General features: G+C 46.6%; 1 protein-coding gene across 1 annotated transcript in view; it reads right to left on the bottom strand.

Annotated features, from left to right (window-relative positions):
• The window catches only part of SREBF2 (sterol regulatory element binding transcription factor 2), a 236,024-nt gene that overhangs the window by 49,974 nt on the left and 162,894 nt on the right, over positions 1-23,156 (bottom strand). Inside the window, exons 14-17 of the mRNA XM_085601233.1 lie at positions 21,690-21,802; positions 19,805-19,937; positions 8,363-8,531; positions 6,082-6,267 (exon numbers count right to left, since the gene is read on the bottom strand). Of these exons, the coding sequence (XP_085457359.1) occupies positions 6,082-6,267; positions 8,363-8,531; positions 19,805-19,937; positions 21,690-21,802 (601 nt within the window). The remainder of the gene's footprint in view (positions 1-6,081; positions 6,268-8,362; positions 8,532-19,804; positions 19,938-21,689; positions 21,803-23,156) is intronic.

Genomic DNA, 23,156 nt, shown 5'->3' with positions numbered 1-23,156 from the left:
AGATTATGGAATCCTCCGATGTCTGCTGGAGGAGAATCTATAGGATCCAGTGATGGCGAAGCAGGATCCGGAATGATATAATCGTCCCATTCTGTATCCGGATTCGGGACCTGGTCGACATTCTGATCATTATCTGATGAATCATCATCAGGCACAGTGATGATATCCTGGTGACCTTCTCTTGGTTCCGGCTCCAGAGGTTGAGATAATTGATGAGCCACTGTAGTTGGAGGTGGTGGTGGCGGCGGCGGTTGCATTGATTGTTGATCAGAGGTTTGAGATGGAAATCTCCTCTTATAATCCAACAACATGATTTGTAAGTCACTAATAAGTGAAGACGGCATGACCACCATACCCTGTTGTGTTTGTTCTTGAGGTCTACCTCGTGGAGGGTATTGTTGTTGTTGTTCCAAGTAATAATAGTCAGAATCCGAGTTGTGGTATTTTACTTGGAGTTGGGATGGACTGTACGCATTCCCATAAGGACCTTCTTCCTCTGAATATTCCTCGTCCAAGAGCAATGCCGGAGGTAATGGTGTCACTCTACGCGGAAATGTCATTTTCGGTGTGATTTGGCGTCTTTTTATAGAAATTTAAACCTTCTGTATCGTCGACGAGCTCATCGTCAAAGGAATCGTCGACGGAGAATGGATCATTGACGACGATGGGCTGATCGTCGACGAGCTCGTCCGTACCATTGTAGAGGTTGTCGTCGACAGTCGCCGTCGTCGCCACTATAGTCGGCGTCGTCGACGTCGAGGTTGTCAACATAGTCGACAACATTGTGACAGGTACCTGTAGCGTCGACTAAGTAGTTGTCGGCAAAGCTCTCAACCACGGCCCGTCGACGGAGCTGGAATCGACGCCTGGTGAATCTTAGATGCCATCGTCGACGTACCTGATATTGTCGTCGACGTACCTGATATTGTCATCGACGTACGCGATATTGTCGTCGTCGACGGATGGATTTTCTTTTCAGATTTTCCCTCCTGAGGTACAGATGCTGGTTTCTTGAACAATTTTGTTTTTTCAGATGATGGAGAGGAAACAGAAGGTCCATGGCTCACCTTCTGAGTGGAAAGTACCTCAGGAACTAGTCCCTCAATCTCCTTTACACCTCGGTGAGGAGACTTCTTGGGACTGGGCCTGTCAGACCTATCAGAGGTCTTTTGTAAGGCCTTAGCAGGAGGTTCAGTCGAAATTGAAGGGGGAAGACCTTCCCCTCTTTTTAGACCGCCTTGAAGATGTAGCTGAGGAGGAATCTTCAATGTCACTGGATATTATTTCCTTATGTGACTTCATCTTCTGTAGCCAGGTCAAGAGACGTCCTTCCCTATCTCTCAGAGTCTTTGTAGAGAAGGTCCTGCAGATCTTACAATTAGTGGCCTTATGATAAGGGTACAAGCAATAAATGCAGTCTTTATGCTTGTCCTCAATGTAAAGTCTTTTTTTTAGAACAAGTAGCACAGGCTTTAAATAAAGCTTTCTTTTCCTTGTCTGACATCCTGAAGAGAAAAGAGATGAAATCCAAAAGTTGTAGAGAAATCTGAGCAGAGCTCAGTGGAGACTCCCTTAGCACAACGTGCGGTAGAAAATCCGAGGCTCTCTCAGGAAGGTTCTAGGGGGGTGAGGCTAATCTGATTGGTTGTTACATGTTGTTTGGTCTCTTTTACAAAAAGAGGTGGATATGCTACAAAATGAGATGAGGCCTAGGCCTTTCTTTCTCTTTTATACCTACTGCTATGTTAGTTTTTATTTACCGAGGTTCCCATTCCGACGACGGGGAATGATACAAGCTATGGGAATCTATGACAGTTCCAATACTGGAGTAAATGTGAGCACCCATCATGTAGCGCCTTCAACTGCGCTGAATAAAGCAGCATGTATGCGAGGCCCATGGCTTTCAACTTTTGCTTGACCCTAGTAAACGTCTGCTACTGCTGCTGGACCAGCCTGGGTGCATTTGAGAAAAATACGAATTACATGATTTTCGAACCACAGGTCTCCATGCTGTCTGGCCTCGAATAGTATAGCATCTCAGTCCCTGTAGTTAGGGAGTTTTGCTATTATTGTCCAGGGAGGACCTCCTGTGGGAGGGGGCAGTGGCAAATAGCAGTGGGCCCTTTCTACCATAAACACAGAGGACAGGGAAGACTCTAAGATCTTCTCTTTGAAACATCACTCCAGGAACTGTTGCAGCACAGTGCCCTCAGCCTCCTCAGGGAACCCCACAAAACATAGATTGAACCTCCTGTGAGGTCTAGTTCTATTACTAGATCTTGCAACTGAGCAGGGAAGCCATCTTAAGGTAGGTACTGGACATTGGCTTCACTGAAACATATGGAATTCGGTATCAAACACCTCGTATTAATAAACCCACAATGATTCCAGTAGTGGATTTATTAAACATGCACCCAAAGGGTACCTTAGAGGTACCCCCTGAAACCTACCAGCCCTCCAGTGTGCTATCGGACTAATTTTGTCCAGCCTGCTGCCAAAGACAAGTTTCTGCCCCCCAGGGGTGATAGTTTTTGCTCTCAGAAGGTCAGGAACAATGCCTGGTCTAGGGATAGGCTGGTATTTAGCATTACAAGGCAGGGGTCTTCGAAGAGCCCACCAACTGAATTGCAAATCTTGCTTCTCACATTATAGGAAGCCGACTACCTTTGTCCAAAGCCCTTTAGCACCTGGACAGGCGGAAAAATTAGCTATGTAGGAGGCGTGTTGCCCTGCCAGGCTGGGCACACCTCTAGGATGACCCAGTCTGAGGAGAACAGAACTTTAGAACTTGTATCATATGGAGTGTGGTGATATTAGGAATTCTGGGACAGGGTGATGCTCATTTCCCACAGGAAGTGGTCATCTATGAGGTGTAGTGACCCCAGGGGTAAGTAGCCCATTTAATACTATCCCTCACTCCCCTTAACACCCCTAAATTGAGTATTTAAGGGACCCCCTGATACCAAGACTTCAGATTCCGGTGGATTAAGAGAAGGAGTGGACAAAGAAGAGCCTTGTCACCAGAACCAATGAGCAATGACTGACTTGGTGCTAAACCAGCAAGCCTGACTGCTGCCTCCAACAATCATGGAAAAAGACTTGTTCTGCCGCTGTGTAGTCTCCAAGAAACCCTGAAGGCTGTAAGTGCTTTGCCAATTGCCTGAAGAAACTCTCTTGTAGTAAAGGAGCTACTCCCCTGCAAGCACCAAAGACGCAAGGTGCGATCTACCAAGTTGCCGCTCCCTGGCCAGTCCGACGCAGCAGCTCCCCAGAAGAGGACCCTGTGCTCCTGAAGGTCACATCTGTTTCTCCACCGAGTGGGAGGACACTAGGACCAAACTGAGCCGCACAGGACCTATCCCTGGGTACCGACCCCTTGCCGTGTCCAGTCCGGACACCAACGCCAAGGAAGACTGACCTGCAAGTTGAGGGACTTCAAGGACAGCGAGACCCACTTTGTGAGTGGCCCAACTGTCCTGTTTGCCCCTCTTCTGCAAAACAAAGACCAAGACAGGAGTCTGTGACCGCCACCACCAGACAACTCAAAGCACCTATGCACCGTGCACCTGAGTCCAAGTAAGATGCCTGTGCCAACGGGGTCCCCAGACCCACAAGAGCCCAGCCCAAGCTTGGGTTTGCCCAGATTAGACTTCCAGTTGTCGCCTGCAGCCTCTTTCTGCAGGCACCCTCCAACTACAAGTGACTTCTGCACCAGAATCCGACCCTAAAAGACACCACTGCACCCGAGCCCCACAGCCTGAGGAGAGGTGGACCAAGGGTGCCCCTATGTGCTTGAGGATGTCAGGGGCTGAGCCCCCCTGTGGGTTCCCCAGGACTGGTCCCGCAGTCCCAGCCACTTTGTAACAAGAGACCATTTTCCTACTGAAGTAAATGGGACACCCAACGCCTTGACACACCTCTGCACCAGAACGCCATAATGCCCCTCCCACCCGCTGAGGGAGACCTGTTGGTATGGCCTTGGACCTTACCCCATACTCACCTCACGTCCAGAAGAGCAGTCCTGTAAGTCTCTGACAGGTGTCTGAATGCAATATATGTTTTTCCTCCATAGGATAACATTGCCAATCCAAAATTCATAACTCAAAAAGTAATTACCTGATTCCGATGATCTTGGTATCTAAATTTATATAAAAGTGCCATGTTTATAAATTGGTGTTGGATTGCTTTATTCCGTTTTGTCTCACTTACTGCCTTGGTGTGTGTGTAGTAAATACTTTGCACTCCCCTCTGATATGCCTAACTGCTCGCCCACACTAGCACAAAAAAAGAGCACTTGGGGTGTCATTTGTGCCTCTGTAATTCCTTTGGGGTGGGCCTGGACAGTGTACCTCTTTTTGGTTCACTATATAAAGAGCCAGATTCTTACAACGCCATGCTGGGAGGGCAGAGACACTAGATCTGTCAGTTTGCCCAACTGGAGGGACGGCTTCTATAGGATGAGCTGTCTTCCAAAGCCATATCTCTTGCATACAACACACTTAACAATAATATGCTGGACAGATTGGTCAAATTGAGAGAACAGTGGTTCCTGGAGGTGGGAGCTAGAGGTTGTGGACTGGGAGGTGGCCCTGAAGCACCCGAGGCAAGAGGCGATAAAATTCCGCCTACGTCTGACCCAACTTAAAATCCTCCATCAGCTGTACTATGACAGGGACCGGCTATATCAAATGGAAAGGGTGACCTCTCTAGACTGTCTTCGATGTGGGGCGTGGAGGGGTTCCTACTTCCACACCCTCTGGAACTGCCCGGATATCCAGATATACTGGACACGGGTGGTGAGTACTGAGCCGGTGGTGGGTGAAACCGTTCCTCTTGATCTCAAATACATCTTGTTTGGAGTGTCGGGGGATGGTGATATTACTAGGACACAACTTTTTTGCAATTTAGGGTTGGCTGTGGGTAGGTGATATGTGGCACGACATTGGGGGGCACCTGAGGCCCCAACAATGGCGGAATGGTGGAGAGGAATGGAACTGTATATGGCGGGGTAGTGGGTCACATACAAAAGTAGGGGGTACCCATGTAAATTTTATAAGATCTGGGCTGGGTGGGTGAGACACGATGATATACCTCTCTCAACAGAAGCTGCGACTCTCTTGCCATGATTGTAGTGTGGTGACGTGGGGGAACACTACTGTAACCATTAATGTTATTTCCAATATATGTGAAAATGTAATGGAATTGCCTGTTGGGATTTCACTGGAGGGTGTGTGTGGGAGCGAGTGACTCCTTATTAATTCGGTGTTTGACAGGTGCACGTTTAGCGCCTTATTGTAATGTTTGATACATTGTTAGTGAAATGCCGTGAATGCAAACAAAAACAAAGATATTAAAAAAAAATTACTGTGTCAAAGTAAATACTCGAAAATTGGACACTATAGCCTGTTATAGGCTGATCTAAAAGTATTTGTAACCAGGAATCCTGCATGTAGGCAGGACTATTTAGTGCTCATGACTAAGTGATTAACCCCTGGAAGAGAAACAGTTTCCTTAGCTGTAGAGTTGAGTGTATTATAACGTTTATGCAGTATGCTTTATCAGTCAAACATATAACCGACATTTTAAATTTCTACGGTCCTTTTTTTATCATCATCACCGAGTGTGGTAAACTGAATGAACCCCTTTTATTCATTGGGGGTGAAGCAAAAAAGAGGTGGGTCAAGTAGAGCACCTGTTATTTGTCACGGCTTGTAAGTGTTAAATGATGACAACAATCCAGAACCTCTGGCTTACAGATAACTGACTGTACAACAATCTATAAAAGATCTCAAAACCAAACCTGTAGAACAAGACTACACACACACACAAACGTGCACACACCCATCCTCCTCACCAATGGGTGTATTTAAATGCACCCCGTACATCTGTAAGACCAGCAGATTGTTTAGCACAATGACCCATATTTTAACATGAGCAGTCCCCAGATGCATTATTGCCCAGAGAGTGCAGACTAATGCTTGTACAGCAAAGCCACTACATTAGGTTGAGACGAGAGGCGGCCTTAATCATAATCACACAACTGTTGGGAATTCCCAGACACTTAACACATCTGCTCCTTACCTTACGATAGGCTGGTCTGAAATTATGTGCCAGCTTTCTGAGGCTGCTGAGATCCCGCTGGAATCCAGCCAGCTCAGGTGAGGAGGCGTGGGGAGTTTCGGTGCCTGCCTGTACACAGCCTGTCTGCTTCTGCCACAAAGTGGTGCGGAGCGAAAGAAGCAGATCACAAGCCAAGAGCTGGACCACCTGGAAAAGAGAAGCGAAAGATCAGCATTAGGTCCCTTGCACCGAGTGAAGGTCCAGACCACTTCTATAACCATCTTCTCTTCCATCCTAGGCGCTCTCAGAGAATGGCCTGGACTCTTGGTAGCAAAACATTTCCAACAACTGTCTTTAAAGTCTAATGGAACAATGTATTCACAGATGGGTATCACCGGATGCTTAGCACCATCAACACTGACCATTTCAAAGCCTATATGATCTCTAGATGTATATTTCAAACCTCAGAACTATCCTTCTCCCATCAGTACCAATGCTTTTAAACTTTCCGTTTTTGCTCCAACTACTACTGCAATAAGGACATTCTTTGAATCCAGTGCTTTTATGTGAAATGTACAAACCATGGTTACTAGAGACCCAGGTTCCCTATTCCCCCCGCATCCTGCTCACTCAGTCTCCCATCATGATCTCCAGCAGTTCAAATGGTGCTCTCAAGACAGGGCCTAAATAACAGGACTATACTACAAATGTGGCCCCAGGTTGAGACAAAACTCCAAATGTACCTGCCAACATATGATGATGATACTCCAGATGTGGCAATTAGCACTGAGCAATACAATATTTATGGCCTTCAGAACTGGATACAATGCTCAACAGGCAACAAGAACCATGAACATTGCTTGTTAGGCCTCTCCCCGTGCACTCCAAAGTTGTCTTGCTCCAGAGCATCCCCACCAGAGGAACTTGATTTCACATAAAAAAAGACAAAACTATTAGACCAGACCATGAGCAAAAACACAAATGTTAGTTGCCATAGTTGTAAGTCCATTTTCATTAAACATCAGGATAACCATGTCGAAGCATAAAGAAATTGTAGATTGTAAAAGGCCACTCCAGCTTAAGGATATATGGATTATTTCCAGCACTGTCCTCCAGAGATTGCTGAAATAGCACAACTGTGCTACAGTCAGATCGTTCTTCTCGGATGCGAAAGCCCCGGCAGACCCTTCAACGCGAGGACGACTCAAACCCTTCCACAGGCAAGGGAAGATTTTAAGGTTGTGAATCAAAAAAGGGCTCTAAGCTGTATAAATGCATGCTACTTACTGTTCACCATGCGTGCTCTCTCCGATTCAGATTCGGAAACAGCTCAATGTGTGGGAGAAACTTAGATTGTAAACTGGAGGAAACCTATGATGCAGAATAGCCAACTTACTAGGCCCAGGACTCAGTTTAGAGGCCTTGTCAGAGCTGTGGTTTCTTTGGATGCTATCCGCTATAACTAAGTAAATACATGAGCACAGACTACTTAAATTTTTTTAACTCTGCTTCATTTACTGTATCCCAATAGCATGCAGGGTAAATTGATCGTGGAGGTGCAAGAGGATCAATGCTCTGTGTTCTCTAGGGGGCACAGGTCATGACTCCCCTGTCTAATCCATGAGTTTGGTGAACTGACGCTGAGAAAGGGAGGCCTCTGTACTGCACTGGGGACACATTGCACAGATCAAGGTGACATGCAATGCAACTACAATGCACGCCAGAGAGCTCCCAAAAGGCCCTGCGGGCGGAGCAGTCATTAAAGCAGCACATGTGCATCGGCCATCAGGAGCATTTGACTTTACATGCATGACTGTTGGATCAGCAATGTCGGGTAAGCAACACCATTGTGCAATCTGTCATACGGTTATGCAGCTATCCCCTGTTCTCAATGTAAACTGGTGTTTACTCTCCTGCGACTCTGTGAACCACAATCTCCCCTATGGCAATATCCCTGCACCATTCACACATATATGATCTATTCCAAGATCACCACCCCATTTCTTCCCTTTTGTAACCCTTCTTGTATTCTCCCACACTCTTCACTGCACATTCACATGCTTCACTTTCTTGGTTAGCATCGTTCCACGCCAATGCCCTTTTTTCTATGCTGCTCACTCCTTCTCCTGCAGTTTGCATGAACCACAACCATACCACCATAATTTAATGGCTCTTTCCACTATGACACCCTACCCTGCAATCTTCTATGGACCTACACACTCTGAATGCAATTCCAGTTGTTCAAACCTACCCTACTGCCATCTGATAACTCTGCGCACCCTGATGCCTCAAGGGCAGTTACCTTGTTCAGGTTGGAGCTGGTGAGCCCCCGGTCCATATTCACGCTATTCCACAGAAGGCCACTGGCTTTCTCGCACTGTCCCAGAGCGCCCTGTTGTCCTTCCACTTTACTGCACACAGCCGCTTGCATGGCCCGGCACAAATGAAAGACTGCCTTCAGCAACGGGTTCCTGGAAGGAGGTAAAAGCATCAGACTTACAGGGAGGTATACTCAAAGGTTCTCAGGTGCCACTCCCCACACTATCTTGTCCCTTTTGTTTACAATCCTGGGATATTCTTCCACACATGGGATAGGGAATGGACCAGTTGCCAGAGCAGAAAGGGGAAGACTGAACACATATGGGAACAGACCGCAAACTTGAGACCTTCTGACAACTCGAACACACAAAAGGTGATGGGAGGAATGCTAAAAAATAGTTTAACAGCACAGGGTGCCATTCCAACCCATATTTGCGCTCACTATACCACCCCAGATTCGACCCAGCCATATGCAAATCAGCCATGGTCCTGCTCCAATAGGAGCAGCCCAGCCCAAATGTTTGGTAAAAAGGTGTTCAAATGATACTTCAGCAAAGAGACAGAACTACACCCCCACCCCCTTTCAACAATTAAACCTCCCAACAATTTGGGATGTCGCTCCATTGTGAAAGAAGATAGCCTCCATCATGTGGGTGAGCTCTCACTTCTTGTCTCTGCACCTTTGCCTTGTGGTCTCTGAAAGCTGTATGCATTCTGTGGTCAGACCATCGCCTGAAATCAAATTGGCACAAGACTGGAACAGTTACATTGCACATTCCACTAGAAACAAGATCACTATTCTTTGCACATTACCATTCGCCTTGACTGTCCATTTGTCTCGATCATGGTCTTTTAATAGGAATCTCATTGCAGGGATCCAGTTACAATAATACAACTCAGAAGTGACGCTGCAATTTCTTCAGGATGTCTGGAGCACAAGTGTGAGCACCATGAAGGCATACTTTCTATGGACTTCAATGAGTAAAGCACTTCATGAAAGCAGCATAAAGTGCCCTTCCCGGTGTTAAAGGCACAGAAGAGGCTAATTGTTTGCTGACGCCACAGCCCTGACGTACAAGTTACTTACATTTGGTAACAATCTATCTGGTAGATACTCTATGTAACTACAGAGGATTCCTCTTCTTGTAAATATCCTCAGGGGTCAGACAGGCTCTGGAAAATTCAAAGCAGTGCTCCTACACCTCTTCAGGTGGCACCATACGACTCCGGGTCAACTCAATTCTCCTCCGTATGTGGCAAATGAGCCGCATGAAAGCACCACCCATGTGTGCTGATGGCAATTTCATTAATCTGTCCACACCCTGAGACGCAAAGCCTACTGACAAACTAAAAACCCGATGTGCAGATTCATAAATTCGAATCTATTTAGATGCAACAGACATACACAGAAAAGGGAGGTGGGACAGCAGTGAGGAATGTACGGTTAGACAGAGTACCCATCAGAAAGATAGTTACTGCGGTAAGTAACCTGTTCTCCTGATAAATACTTCTAACCACAGATTTCTCACCTTGTGAGTAGATACCAAAGCCGTACCTTTCCAAGCAGAGGGTCTGTAGAATGGTTCAAACTAAAACTTCATGCTGGAAGGAGAGGTCAAAATGCCCATCTCCATGGATCTGACTGTCAATGCAATAGTGCTTTGTGAACGTGTGCACCGATTCTGACATAGCTGCCTGACAAACATACAGGACAAGCACGTTACGTGCCAATACAATGGTAGCTGTTTCAGCGTGGAATGAGTTTCCAAGCCCCTCAAGGCTGCTTCTTATCCAGTGTGTAGCAGATCTTAATGCGGAGGACAATCCATCAAGAGGTCGTCCATTTCTCCTGCACATTGGCCTTCCTTGCCCCAGAGAATCCCACAAAGAGCCGATTGTCCATCTGGTGGTCTTAGTTGTGATCAATGTAAAAATTGAGCACTCTCTTGGGGTCCAGAAGATGGAGTATCACAAATGTAAGCAGAGTGACTGCTTGTACGATGCGAAAAGGCATCATCACCTTTGGTATGTTATGTTAAATCAACTTGATATAGAGCGCAAATCACCCTAGGGTATCTCGACGCTGCTTGCGGATCAAAGACAGAACTCCATGCGGGTGTTGCTAAAATAGATGGGCTTTATGATGTTTCCTGAAGTTAGAGTAACTTGGGCAAGAACGTACGTAAGAATTAATTCACAACCAGTGACTTCAACAAAAACAGTTGGTCTGGTAAATATAAAAAGGGTGAAAGAGCAGACAGATAACCTTTAACTTTTACCCAGAGCAAGGCCGTTTTGGGCCAAAAACAAAGCAAACAACACAAAACAATTGTGCCTGCAACGGGTCTAACTGCCAAGTACCAAATCACACCACAAACTTGTCCCAGAGCCTTTCATTAACAGATTTGATGGACGAGTCCCTGGCCACCAGGATGGAATAAACGACAATAAAGGGAAATCAAAAGAACTACATTGCCAGCACTCAATCTCCACGCAGAGAGGTGCAGGGTGTAAAGGCTTTGGTGCAAGACATTGCACTCCAGAAGTTTTGTTTATCATATTTTTCTGGCCCAATACAGTGGCACTAGGATGACTTAGGCCTGGTTGTTCCTGATCTTCAGAAATGTGGGCAGGAAAGTGGTGATGTAAAGGCATAAAGGAGTCCAGTGCTCAGTCTATGTGGAATGTGCTCCCCCAAGAGAGAACTTTATGGGGAACTCCAGTGCACAAACGTGCTGACATTGCACATTCTCTGCAGTGGCAAAAAGATCTAGCCAGGGTTCTCCCAGATATTGGAAGATGTCCTGTACCACCTATGGATATAATCGTCATCTATGATACACTAGGCAATTCGAGATCGTGCCAGGTGGTGCACCACAAGGGAAATCCCCTGATGATCCAGATAGATCCAGAGGCGTAGAGCCTCATAGCATAGTACTCTGGGCCCCATTCCTCCCTGCTTGTTGCAGTATCTCTTGGTGGTGTTGTCCGTGAGAACCTATACCAGCCTCCAATTGCCAGCAACTCCAGAAAATTGATGTGGAGGCAGGTCTACGTGGTAGACCACAATCTTCTGATGTCCACCTCTCCCAGATGACCTCCACAACCCAGTAGTGACAGATCTGTCACCACTGCCTGCTCTGGGTGATGTACAGAGAGGTGTCCGAAGCTGGTCCAACTGCATTCAAACAGCCGCCATCACAGTTCTTTTGGGGTCTCCTCTGACACCTGCATGGAAAATTATAGGTTTCCCTTGTGCTGGGCCCACTGAGACTTCAGGTCTCACTGCACAGCTTGCACATGTCATTTGGGATGGTCAGGATGCAGGAGGATAGTAGGCCAAGAAACCATCTTCACTTAGATCGAGGACAGAGGTTGAAATCATGGGTTCATAATCCAAATGTCCTGGCTTTGTTGATCAGGAGGAGAGGCTGGAAAGCGCACCGTATCCAGGATGGCTTTGAGGAAGGGGGGCTTCTGTTAAGTAGTCGGGTGTGAATTTGGCAGGTTGACTGAGAACTCCAATGATGTCATGAGGTTCGCTGGTGTCTGGAGGTGGTCCACAACCTATTGTGGTGAGCCCCTTTCAACAGTCAGTCGCCAAGTTAGAGGAATACTGGTACCCTCGACCTGCTGAGATGGGCAGTAATCACTGCCATCACTTTTGTGAAAACCCGAGGGACCTTGGTGAGGCTGAAAGGGAGCATGGCAGAGATACATGTCCTGCAGTTACAACACCACCATCCAGTCTCCAGAACCCAGGGCAAACAGAACCTGGGCCAGGATGACAATCTTGAATTTTTCTTTGCATAGGAAGGCATTGAGAGGGTGAAGATCTACGCTTAGGCAAAGGCCTCTGTCCTTTTTCGTCACAAGGAAGTAACGGGAATAACACCCAATTCCCACTTGCAAGGTCGGTACCCTCCCTAGAGCCCCTTTGGCCATAAAAGTCTGCGCAATATAGAGGTTTTGCAGTTGTTGCCTGAGAGGCAAAAGGTTGGGAGGAACGCTGTCACTGATCACCAGGCTGTTGTCTGACAGACTCGGGGGCTTGATCTCAATAGGACTGCTGTCGATACGCCAGGCCCCTGGCATTTCCCCTAAAAGGACAAAATTGTTTTGGGGTTTACCGGAGTGCAGCTTAGAGTCCCAGGCAACCAGGCAGCGCAGTAGTGGGATTGTATCTGAATCCGATGGGTCAAACTTCAATGTAGGGCCTGGCATATCAAATCGATGCAGCCTCGGTCGAGCTGAAGTTATATCAAAGTTGGGGAGAACAATGTTTGGAGGGCCTTCTCTGGCACCACTGGCATCTGTGCTGTGCCGGCACTGGTGAACAAGGGGATTGCCTGGGTTTTGGCACCGAGCCGGACACCAGTACTGAACCCAAGGTGAGTTCAAGGGGTCTAGACAGCACAGAGGATGAACCCGCCAGATGTAATCTGACTGGAGGACCCTGCTGATCCTTGCGGACCATAGGCACACCAAAGGGAACAAAGAAGTGTGCCAAAGATTGAAGTATCGCCTCACGAAAGGCTTATCATTGGTGCAACAGAAGTTAAACTGAGAAGCACAGTGGCACCCTTGTGCCTTCTCCGAAGAGTGGAGGGAAGGGGCAGAGTTCCGCTTGGACTTCCTGTGTTTCTTCTTTGACTTACCCAAAGACTTCAACCGCAATGAAGACAGGCCTCTGAAATTACTTTGGAAGCAAAACCAGGACTGGGAGCAGGTCCGTGCTCTTGACTTTGACTTGAAGGGGGACCTGCACATAGCTCTTCGATGCTTCGCCACATAGCACCTAGCCTCCCAATCTTGGATGGCTGTCTGGTTTATCTGGGCACAGTCATTGCAGGTCTTGAAGTCGTGTGATAAACCCAAGCACTAAAGGCACACCTCATGGGGATCTTTCATAGACATCAGTTTGTGACAGTCCCTACAAGGCTTCAACTCTGTAGGTTTTAGGGGTTAACATTCCTAACACACAGAAAAATAAAAAAAAGGAGCACAACTGAGCTCCCGATCCACGTCTAAAGGTGCAGAAAGTTAGGAACTGAGATCCGTATGCATGGTGAGCGCTGATTCAGCTCCGTTCGTCACTTCTGAAGCTGACTGGCATTGATTCAGAGTGGCACAGTGCCACCTGCTAGCTCACCAGAGCACTGCTTTGAATTATCCAGATGCAGTCTTGGCACCTTGGAATATTCACAAGGTGAGGAATCTGCAGGTACAAGTATCCATCAGAAGTAGTACACAAAAAGATAGTAGGCGTGTTGTCCTCGAGCAGACTTCTCAAGGAAAGGTTATTACAGACCATGGAAAGGACATATTCCTCTCTGCTACTCGTTCAACTTAGATCTGAGACCAGTGTGCAATCCACAAAAATAGGCCTTTACATCAGAGATCAGTTATTCCACCAATGAGAACATCCTAACGACAATGCAAATCATCGAAAGTACGTGACTTGGATGGGCAAGGGACTAGCCTCATTAGATGGACACATACCTATTGTACTGGTCAGGTAGCGTTCCTCCACACCTTTATGTCTGTTGCTCAGAATCAATAAGGAAAATGTTACTTACACTGTAAGCATCTGTTCGTGGCATGTAGTGCTGCAGATTCACATGCTGTGCATAATCCTGCCATTTAGTGTTGGGCCCGGATGTGTGCAAGTTACTTTTTTCAAACAAAGTCTTTCAAGTCACGAGGTATTGTCTCCCCTTGCTGGTAATGCGCCTGTTCATCGACTCCACTGTTAAAGTGTTTTCCCACTGGAAACAGAAATCTTAATGGATTGATTGAGGTGGAATTGCAAGACCACCTTTGGGAGAAACTTGGGATTCATGTGAAGTACAACCCTATCTTTGTGCATTTAGAAGAAATGTTAGCGCATGGAGCTCGCTGACACATCTAAGTGAAGGAAGGCAACCAGAAAATAAGCCTACCAAGAGAGAAACTGGAAGGGGCAGGAGTGGAGGGGTTCAAATGGAGGGCCCATTAGTCTTGTTATGGCAATGTTAAAATTCCATGTTGGGGCTGGTGGGACCCGCGGAGGAATAACTATTTTAAGACTTTCCATTAAAGCTTTAATCACTGGAACTTTAAAGAGGGAAATGTGTGGCCTATTTTGAAGGTAAGCGGCTACGTCTGCTAGATGTAACCTTGTAGATGTGAAACCTAAACCACAAGTTTGCAGATGAAGCAGGTAGCAGACAAGGTCTTCTACTTTGACTGCTAGTAAGTCAATATGTTTGGACCGACAATAGTAAACAAATCTCTTCCACTTAGCCGCCTAAAAGACATGGGTAGTAGGCCTGCACACCTCATTAAGAATGTCCATGCATTCAGGTGGAAGATTAAAGTATCCAAACTTTACGATTTCAGGAGAAAGATCGCAAGGTTGAGAGACTTGGAATCCGGGTGTCTGATTTCTCCATGGTTCTGCCTGAGAAGGTATGACCTGCTGGGGAGTTTCTTGCGCGGAACTACTGAGTGTTCTATGAGGATGGTGAAGCATGGTTTGTGTGCCTATGTGGGAGCTACCAGGACAAGGGAATAAAAGGTCTGCCTAAGCGTCTGAACTACAAACTGAAGCAGTGGAAGAGGAGGAAAAGTGTAGGAAAATATCCTTGACCAACTAATCCATAGTGCATTGCCCCTGGACAGTGCATGTGAGAAAATGGAGGCGTTTGGGCATTTGGCGTTTCCTGCTGTGGCGAGGAGGTCTATGTCTGGTAGTCCCCAGCACTAGAAGTATGTCTGAAGGACTTGACAGTGGAGTTCCCACTCGAGGACTTGTTGCCGCATCCTGCTGAGAAAGTCGGCAAAGTCGATGTCCACTCCCAGTAAGTATTCCGCTAACAGAAGAATCATGCTTCTAAAAGTAATACATGGCTGTCATGTTGTCCGTCTTGAGGAGGACCTTGCCAGTGAGGTGGGGAAAGAAGGCTTTACACATAAGGTGAAGAGATAGTAGTTCCATATAATTTATGTGGAGATCCTTGTGACTGGGTGTCAACTGGCGTTGAATGGTGAGCTGCCCTCCCACCGTACGGAAGCGTCTGTTGTGATGGTCCTCTGCAGAACTGGATAGAGAAAAGGCCGTCCCTGTAACAGGTTGTTGGTGTAACAACATTGCAGAGAGAGATAAGCTTAAAGGCCCACCAACAGTAGATCGTCCCAATGTCCCTGGTGGGCTAAGCACTCTTGCTTTGGACGCATGTGTAATCTGGCATGAGGTACTCAGGTGATACAGGAGGCCATCATGCTGAGGAGATGCATGCCTGTCCTAACCGTGACCTGTTGGCCTAGTTGGAAGAGAGGGACAAGTGTCTAGAAAGACTATCGTGGTGGAATTTGGGTAGGCCATGCTACCTCGGAGTTGAGAAGTACAACCAGATAAGGTTGAATCTGGAGCAGTTGGAGGTGAGACTTTGAGGCGTTGATAGTAAAGCCTAGTTTGTAAAGTAGGTTAATGGTGACCTGACCATGTTTGTTACATCTCTGACAAGTGGCACTCTTGATGAGCGAGTTGTCCAGATAAGAGAAGATGCTTATGCCTTGCCTGCGTAGATGAGCGGCCACCACCGCAAGGTATTTGGTAAAAACCCTGGGTGCGCTTATGACTCTGAAGGGGAGGACTTTAAATTGATAATGCTGTCCACTGAGCACAAATATGAGGTACCGGCGATGTGTCGGATGGACTGGAATGTGGAAATAGGCACCCTGGAGGTCGAGGCCAGCCATGAAGTCGCCTTGTTGTAACAGCAGGAGAGGGCTGGGAGGACCCCAATGATGAAGCATGTCACCGTGGGGAAACCCTGGTGAGTGAGGGGACTCAAGAAAGAGATAATTTTTTCCTTTCTCTCGAATTTGGTGAACTTCAGAATCCAATAGATTTCTGACACCTACCTCTCCCTTAGGTTAGGTTCTTTGACTTGACGAGTTCAGGTTGTTTATGATACATGTACTGTGGGAGGTGTGGAAGTGAAATTTAAACAGTAACCATGTTGGATAATATAAAATACCCACTGATCAGAGGTGAAAAACTGCAAGTGGGAAAGAACCCTTATTGAGGACTCTTAAATAGTGTTATGTGATATGGGGAAGAAGAGGCAAGTCAGGGTTTGGTGGTGGTGGCAGCTCTTTTGGGGAGCCTCCTTTACCTCTTCCTTTGGAGGTATCTATGTAGGAGCTTCGAAAATAGCCTCTGAAAGGTGTGGTGTGTGTGAGCATTGGAATGAGGTGGAGGTTTCCAGGGAGTTGGTCTTGGAACCCCTCTACAAAAGGAATGCACGGTAAAAGGACCCCCGAGGGGTAGGGGTTTGAAGAGCACCCACTGCCTAGCAGTCTCCGTGTTCTCCTTTATTTTCTCTAGTAATTGGTCAACCTGCTGTCCAAAGAGAGGATACCCATCAAAGGGCAAAATGAGCAAATTTTGCTGAACCTCTGGTTTGAAATCAGAGATACGGAGCCATGAATGCCTGCGTAACAGGACACTAGAGTTAACTCCCTAGCGAACGTGTCCGCTGCATCTAGGCCACAGCGGATGGTGGTGATTTGTTTCCCCTCAGAAACTATATAGAAACCCTTTTACTTGGGCCCCTCTGGGAGATATTGAAGGCGTTCCTCAATTTCATTCCAGTGGGCACGATCATACCTGGAAAGCAGCACAATGGATTTAGCATTCCACCAATGATCAGCTGATTGTGCAGCTACCCTCTTACCTGCAGCATCTATTCATTTACTCTCTTTATCTGGTGGGGAGGCATCACCAGTTGGCCCTTTTATGGGCTGTAGCGACTACCAGGAAGTTGGGTGGAAGATGGCCCAGGTCCTAAGGAGGGTAATTTGGGGATGCCTTATATTTGAAAAATGAATGAGTTGACCCCTAAGGTGTATATGGCAGAGGGTTGCCTAGAGAAGTGGGTTAGGAGTGAGAGTGTTGTGGGGTTGGCAGGGGTCGTGGTGAAGTAGAAAGAGGCAAATAGCTTGGAGCCTTGTCCACTTTTTTTTCACTGCTTAGGTGGAGGTGGCATATCTAAGGCTTTGTTGAAATGGAGCTGCCGTTTGGATGGTTGAGCTGCAGATTCCGGAGGACGGGTGAGTATTTGGCCTGTGTGGGATGTATCATAAGATGTTTTTGGAAGGCGTCGATCTCTTCTTGCAGCTTGTGAAGAATCGGTTTGACAGTCCCCAATCCATCATTGGACTTGCTGGTCAGTGCCGAAGGTCTCTGCTACGACAACGTTTTTGGCTTTGACGTAGAAGATCCCTGCTCTGACGGTCGGCTTGGCTCCTAGGCAGGTACAGTTGGTGATGAAGTACTCGGTCTCAGTAGTTTCTTCGGCACTGGGGCTGGGCGTTACATCCGAAAATGTTAGTCAGTGTTGACCATGGCCCAAAGGCAGTGGTAACATTCCAGTCTGTCTCACATGCCCCAGAATAGCTGGACGGCCCTTTGGAAAAAGTTGTACAGCGTGAGATTGATGTCAAGATTGGGTGGAAGGGGTATTGTACTCACGGCTGGCTGCACTGGCTGAAGATCTTTGATTTCCAGCTCAAAGCCAGAGCTGTCTGGGGAGAAGGTCCCTTCGTCCATGGCCGTAGCTGGTGGGTGGTGTTCCCAATCTGTCCTCGGGGCTGAAAAGGTGCAAAGTGTCATCTTCGTTCCTCAGTGACATCTGGAGACGTTGAGCCAGACGGTCGTGTAGAGTTTAATTCGAATGAAAGGTGCAGCAAGCATCACAAGCAGCCTCGTGCTCTGGAGAGTCACAAATTGCAGACCTGATGGAGATCAGTTCAAAGATATTTTGTGTGATAGCGAGGACAGTATTGAAAAGGCGTCCATTCCATCACCGTGAGGAAATGGAGGGCGATATACGCTGGATAGAATAAAGTCCCCGAGGGAGAAGGCCCAAAGTTGAAAGAAGCCACTTGGTAGATTCAGAAGTTTTTTTAACCGAACGGAAATAGAAACACGATCGATAACAATACCGACAGAGGGAAGGAACCGTGGAAACAGAAAACAGTTTTGCACGACAGTGTCGAACCGGAACACACGCCCAAACCGGATGGGAGGATGAAAACAATCTTAACAATGGAGTCAATGAACATGTGCATTACCAGCAAGAGGAGAAGTCAAAATACCTTGTGACTCAAAAGGTTTTCTTCGAAGAAAAACAACTTGCTCACATCTGGGCCCAACACTAGATGGCAGGATTATGCCCCGCATGTTTATCTACAGCCACAATGCCTCCGACATTAACTTACTAATTTTGATGCAGCTCTCTCATCATAATTCTGTTTACAGCTCCCAATCCCTTCCTCCCCCTCCTGTGTTTCACCAGTGCCCATACAGACTATTTCTTTCACTTCCTAGTTCTGACAGTGGAGTTTCTATGCTTGCTGAAGGAGACTTTAATCCCTCAGTAGTAGTGCTATTTAGACTAGCTCTATCCCTGAAAGGATGCAGACCAAGTAAATCTGAGATCACAGGACTTGCAGCATCAGGAACCTTTGAAAGACACTGTCAACCTTACAAGCAAGATGAAAAAAACTAGCATAGCAGAAGCTAAGCATGTGGCCAGGTATCCGTTCAGGCATTACGAATGAAAGTAGGATGTAAATATAAGAATAAAAAAAGATACCATGGTAAGGTGTTCAATAATGCAGGGAGGCTGAAAGGGTTGAGTATCGTTTGCAAGAATGAGGTGATGAGGATCCCCAAGGTTTTTTTTAAATTTGTATTTATTAACAGTTGCACAATACACTACAGTAAAGGTTGTAATTGATGAAAATTGCACTAATCAATGAGCACATAGCAACCTATTGGTGGCATTACATTTTAACTTGGTCTTATATTGAACCTGTGCACTATGCCGGTGCATTTGGCTCAATAGCATTTTGATAGTGTATACATTTGCACATTAATAACTCAATATATAGTGCATCATATATGGGAATGAACCACCCAAGCAAAACATAATAATCATCAACTGTTGTAGCAGCAGAGCGGCAAGGGGTATGATCACTAACATCATTCTGGTGAAGATAAGGGAGGGACAGGAGTCTAGAGCACCAGGTCTTCAAAAGAGGCCAGTTGCCTTACCCAGACAAAAAGCACTCAGAGGGGGACAAGCAGAGAGATGGGTGATGGAGGTCCCAACCTGCTCATGAACAGCTAGGGTTCCCAAGGTTAGAAATGGGTGAGCATCTGGATAGAAAGGTGCTACCCAGATGAGACAATCCCACAGTGCTCTCCTGTCTTGGCAGAAGTAAGCAGGGAGAGGGGCACCCACACAGAAAGCAAGAGCTGAAGAAGCGCAAGATTAAGATTCACAAAGATAAGCACAACCTGTCCCCTCCCCCCCCCATTTATTCATTCCCCTCATTTGACTAGTAAGGGCTCTAAGCATAAAGCACTCACTCAGTTGCCTCAAGAGTTCTCGGGAGTCGCTCCACCTCGGCAAACTGTGCACGAACAGTTGTGTCATCTCCCTGCAACCAGCCGATTGCCATTTTTACCACAGAAGACCACCAACGACACACAGGGTCAGAACCTGCGCAAAAAGGAGAAGATAGACAAATAGGAGAGGAAAAAGTTGAGACAAAGAGCAATACTAGAAGCAGGATGAGGTAGTAAGCAGTAGACCGAGACAGAGCCAGGAGTCTAACTTGTACAAGATCATTTACGGACCAGATGTAGTGCTAGAGGCCCTCTTGTGGTTTGACACCCAGTGGTGACCTTTGACTACCATTATTTTAACTGACTTTAGTGTGTTATTTCATCCTAGCCTGGATGTACGACGGTCATGCATATGCCTTGCTCTTCTTTCTTGTAATCTTGATGTCTTTTCAGTGGGAGCGGTCACGGAGTAGAACAGCCTTGCCAAGAGCAGAGCGTGTGGGATGTGCATTTGAAAGTGTGAGAGAGAGAGAGAGAGAGAGAGAGAGAGGGGGTGGAATGTACTCTTTGGTTTCGAAGTGCAGTGATGCACATATGTGCTCGGTGTTGTACATTAATGAGAATTATGAAGTGCTTACTATTGGCTTTGACATGGCCTCATGTCATCCTTTTTCCTGACTTTGCCTTGCTTCAGCTTTTCTGCGTGCACAGCAGTGCTTGCAAGTTGTTTGGGTTATGAGAATTATGAAGTTCTTGCTATTGGCTTTGACATGGCCTCATGTCATCCTTTTTACTGACTGCCTTGCTTCAGCTTTTCTGCGTGCACAGCAGCGCTTGCAAGTTGCTTGGGTTATTTAGGGATTGTTTATGTATTCTGAAAGGCTTGGTGAGCTTCGGCAAGATAAGAGGCTGGAACATGTGAGATTTGGAGAAGGGGACGTGAGAACTCCTTCCTGCCATGGGAATGCTTGCTTGGAACCTGACCAGTCCTGGTAAGATTCCTCTGGCCCAGAGGGAGGTCTTTCTCGAGCCTTCTAGTGTGTTTAAAGCTGAGGGTTGTGGACTTGGAAACCGGGAGTTTGGAATCTGAGCAGGGGCGGACGCATCTACCTCAGAGTGGACCCTGGTTGCTGAGGCTCTCAATCACGACTGTTTACTTCCCCTGTTTGAGATGCGGCGTTTGCACCAGGTGACGTATTGAGTTTTGGTTATTGCCATTGTGATGTTCGGCCAGTGGCTTTGATCATTTGAGGTGTTTTCTTTGTGATGTAGGAGTGAGTTGAAGTACACATCCAAAGTAATCATCTGATATATCTTTCTGATCTCTTGCAGGACGTCCAGTATATTTGCTCGAGTCTTATCTCATATTATTTGCTGCTTGTTTATTAACCAGTATTATTCATGCATTTAGGTTATTGCTTGCATTTAAAAATATATATATATATATATCTTTGTGTATTTGAATCTTGTGCATTTGACATCTGGGAATCTGGGAAAGCCTTTCTGTTAGAGAGCATTGTGTAAAATAAAACCCCAAGCCTTATTCTAAAGAGAGATTCCTTGCATTTTGTAAAATAAACCCCTTTTCTAAAGGTGCTGTGTTAAAGTTATTGGCTGCGCAGGGTGTTGGGCTACTGTGTGGGAGATTCTGTGTTATCTGATAGGTGCAATCAAAACACCAGATGGCCCCAGGCAGAGGTTGAGCCAGCATGATCCTGGGGCTACTCACAGTTGGTATTCCAAAGGCATACATTTCAGACACCAGCCACAGTGTTCCTCCTACTCTCCCTCCCCAGTGCCCCCCAATCAAAAGAGACAAATAGCCTGTCAAGTGAGGATCATGGTAGTTGGCAAAAGGGTGCTAGGCAGCTGAGTGGCACGAAACACATTAGGGATTGAAACTCACCTGCACAGGACTTCAGTGACGAGTAACCAGCAAAGGAGGGAGAGTTGCCACTGCTGGTTGGGTCAGTGTATGTACTGAGCAGCCGTAGGTACTCCTGCGCACTTGATAATTCACTAAGAGAGGAGAAACAGAGACAGCATGAACATGACCGAAACTACAGCTAGAGTGAACGTAAAAGTTATTGGTCTTTGTAATTCTGTACGACTGTACTTTGAATCTCAAGTAGCACTGTTAATTGATGGGATGTTACGCATTATGTATTGTTCACAGAAAACTCTAATAAAAATAATCCAAAAAAAAGATATTAGTCTGTACACAAAATACGTGAAGCAAACCAGGCCACCCAACAACACGAACATTCCTAGATCAGCAAAACCAGCAAAAATGGCAGTCCGGAGAGATTTGCGACCCCAGACCTTCCCGCAGAGAAGTGGGCAGCACTGGGGTTTTTACTAGCAGAAGTGGGTAGCCCTTGGACATCAACCAATAAATGAAAAAAGCACCAGACCTGCAACCAGAGCAAGGCACACAGCATGAAATGATGTCCAGAGTAAGGCACAGTCGGTACATCACAAACTTCTGTCCCGCTCCAATGTCCATGAGCCACTGTGTAAACTCAGTTCATTTCGTTGGCACTCCTCCACTGAAACTAACCCTGGGTTTAGAACACTTACGATCTGTACGGAAATGCCTGTTTTTGTATAGTCACCCTTATGTCTTTCGACTAATGCTGCTGGTTTTTCGACTCATGCATCAAGGCCTGTTAATCAGACCTCAGTGCCTTGACCTTAAATTGTATGTCGAATTGGCTGTACCCAATTAGAGATGGTTAAATTACCTGCAAGTCCCTAGTATATGGTGCCCTGGTACCTAGGGCATGCAAGTTAGAGGGCTACCCTCGAAGTTGGCAGCACTGGTTGTGCCACCCTGGAGGTCCTCCAAGTAAAACGAGTCCACCAGTCCGTCACTGCAGTCTGTCAGAGCAGTTATGCACTGCTTGCACTACTTTTCCATTGAAAGCAAGGGCAAAGCCATTACTTTCCCTATACATCGGTGTTAGTCACACCTCTGGCAGGCCTACCAAATCCCAAGGCAGGGTGCAACATATAACACAGGAAGGACATGTACTTTACATGTGAAAGATAACACGTGAAAACACAGTTTTTACTGCTGAAAGGGTTGGTAGCCCAATTGGCGAGTACAGGATTACACACTGACACCTCAGCCGTGCTAAATTCTGAACAGTGCAACCAACATGGCCACTTCAAGGTATCAAAGAACTTGTTACATTAAGCACGACTTGATTCTCAAGTAGAAGGAATATGCTACTTACCATTATGCATCTGTTCTTGGCATGTAGAGCTGCAGATCTATACACTGTGCATAGATCGCCATCTGGTGTTGGGCCCGGATATTTGCAGTTTGTTTTTCTTCTTGGACAGTGTTTGGAAGTCACGAGTTCGGTGA

This window comes from Triturus cristatus, chromosome 4_2, assembly GCF_964204655.1.
Source record: "Triturus cristatus chromosome 4_2, aTriCri1.1, whole genome shotgun sequence".
Lineage (NCBI taxonomy): Eukaryota > Metazoa > Chordata > Amphibia > Caudata > Salamandridae > Triturus > Triturus cristatus.
Note: the sequence above shows the minus strand (reverse complement) of the source record. Positions and strands in the feature narration are given on the sequence as shown.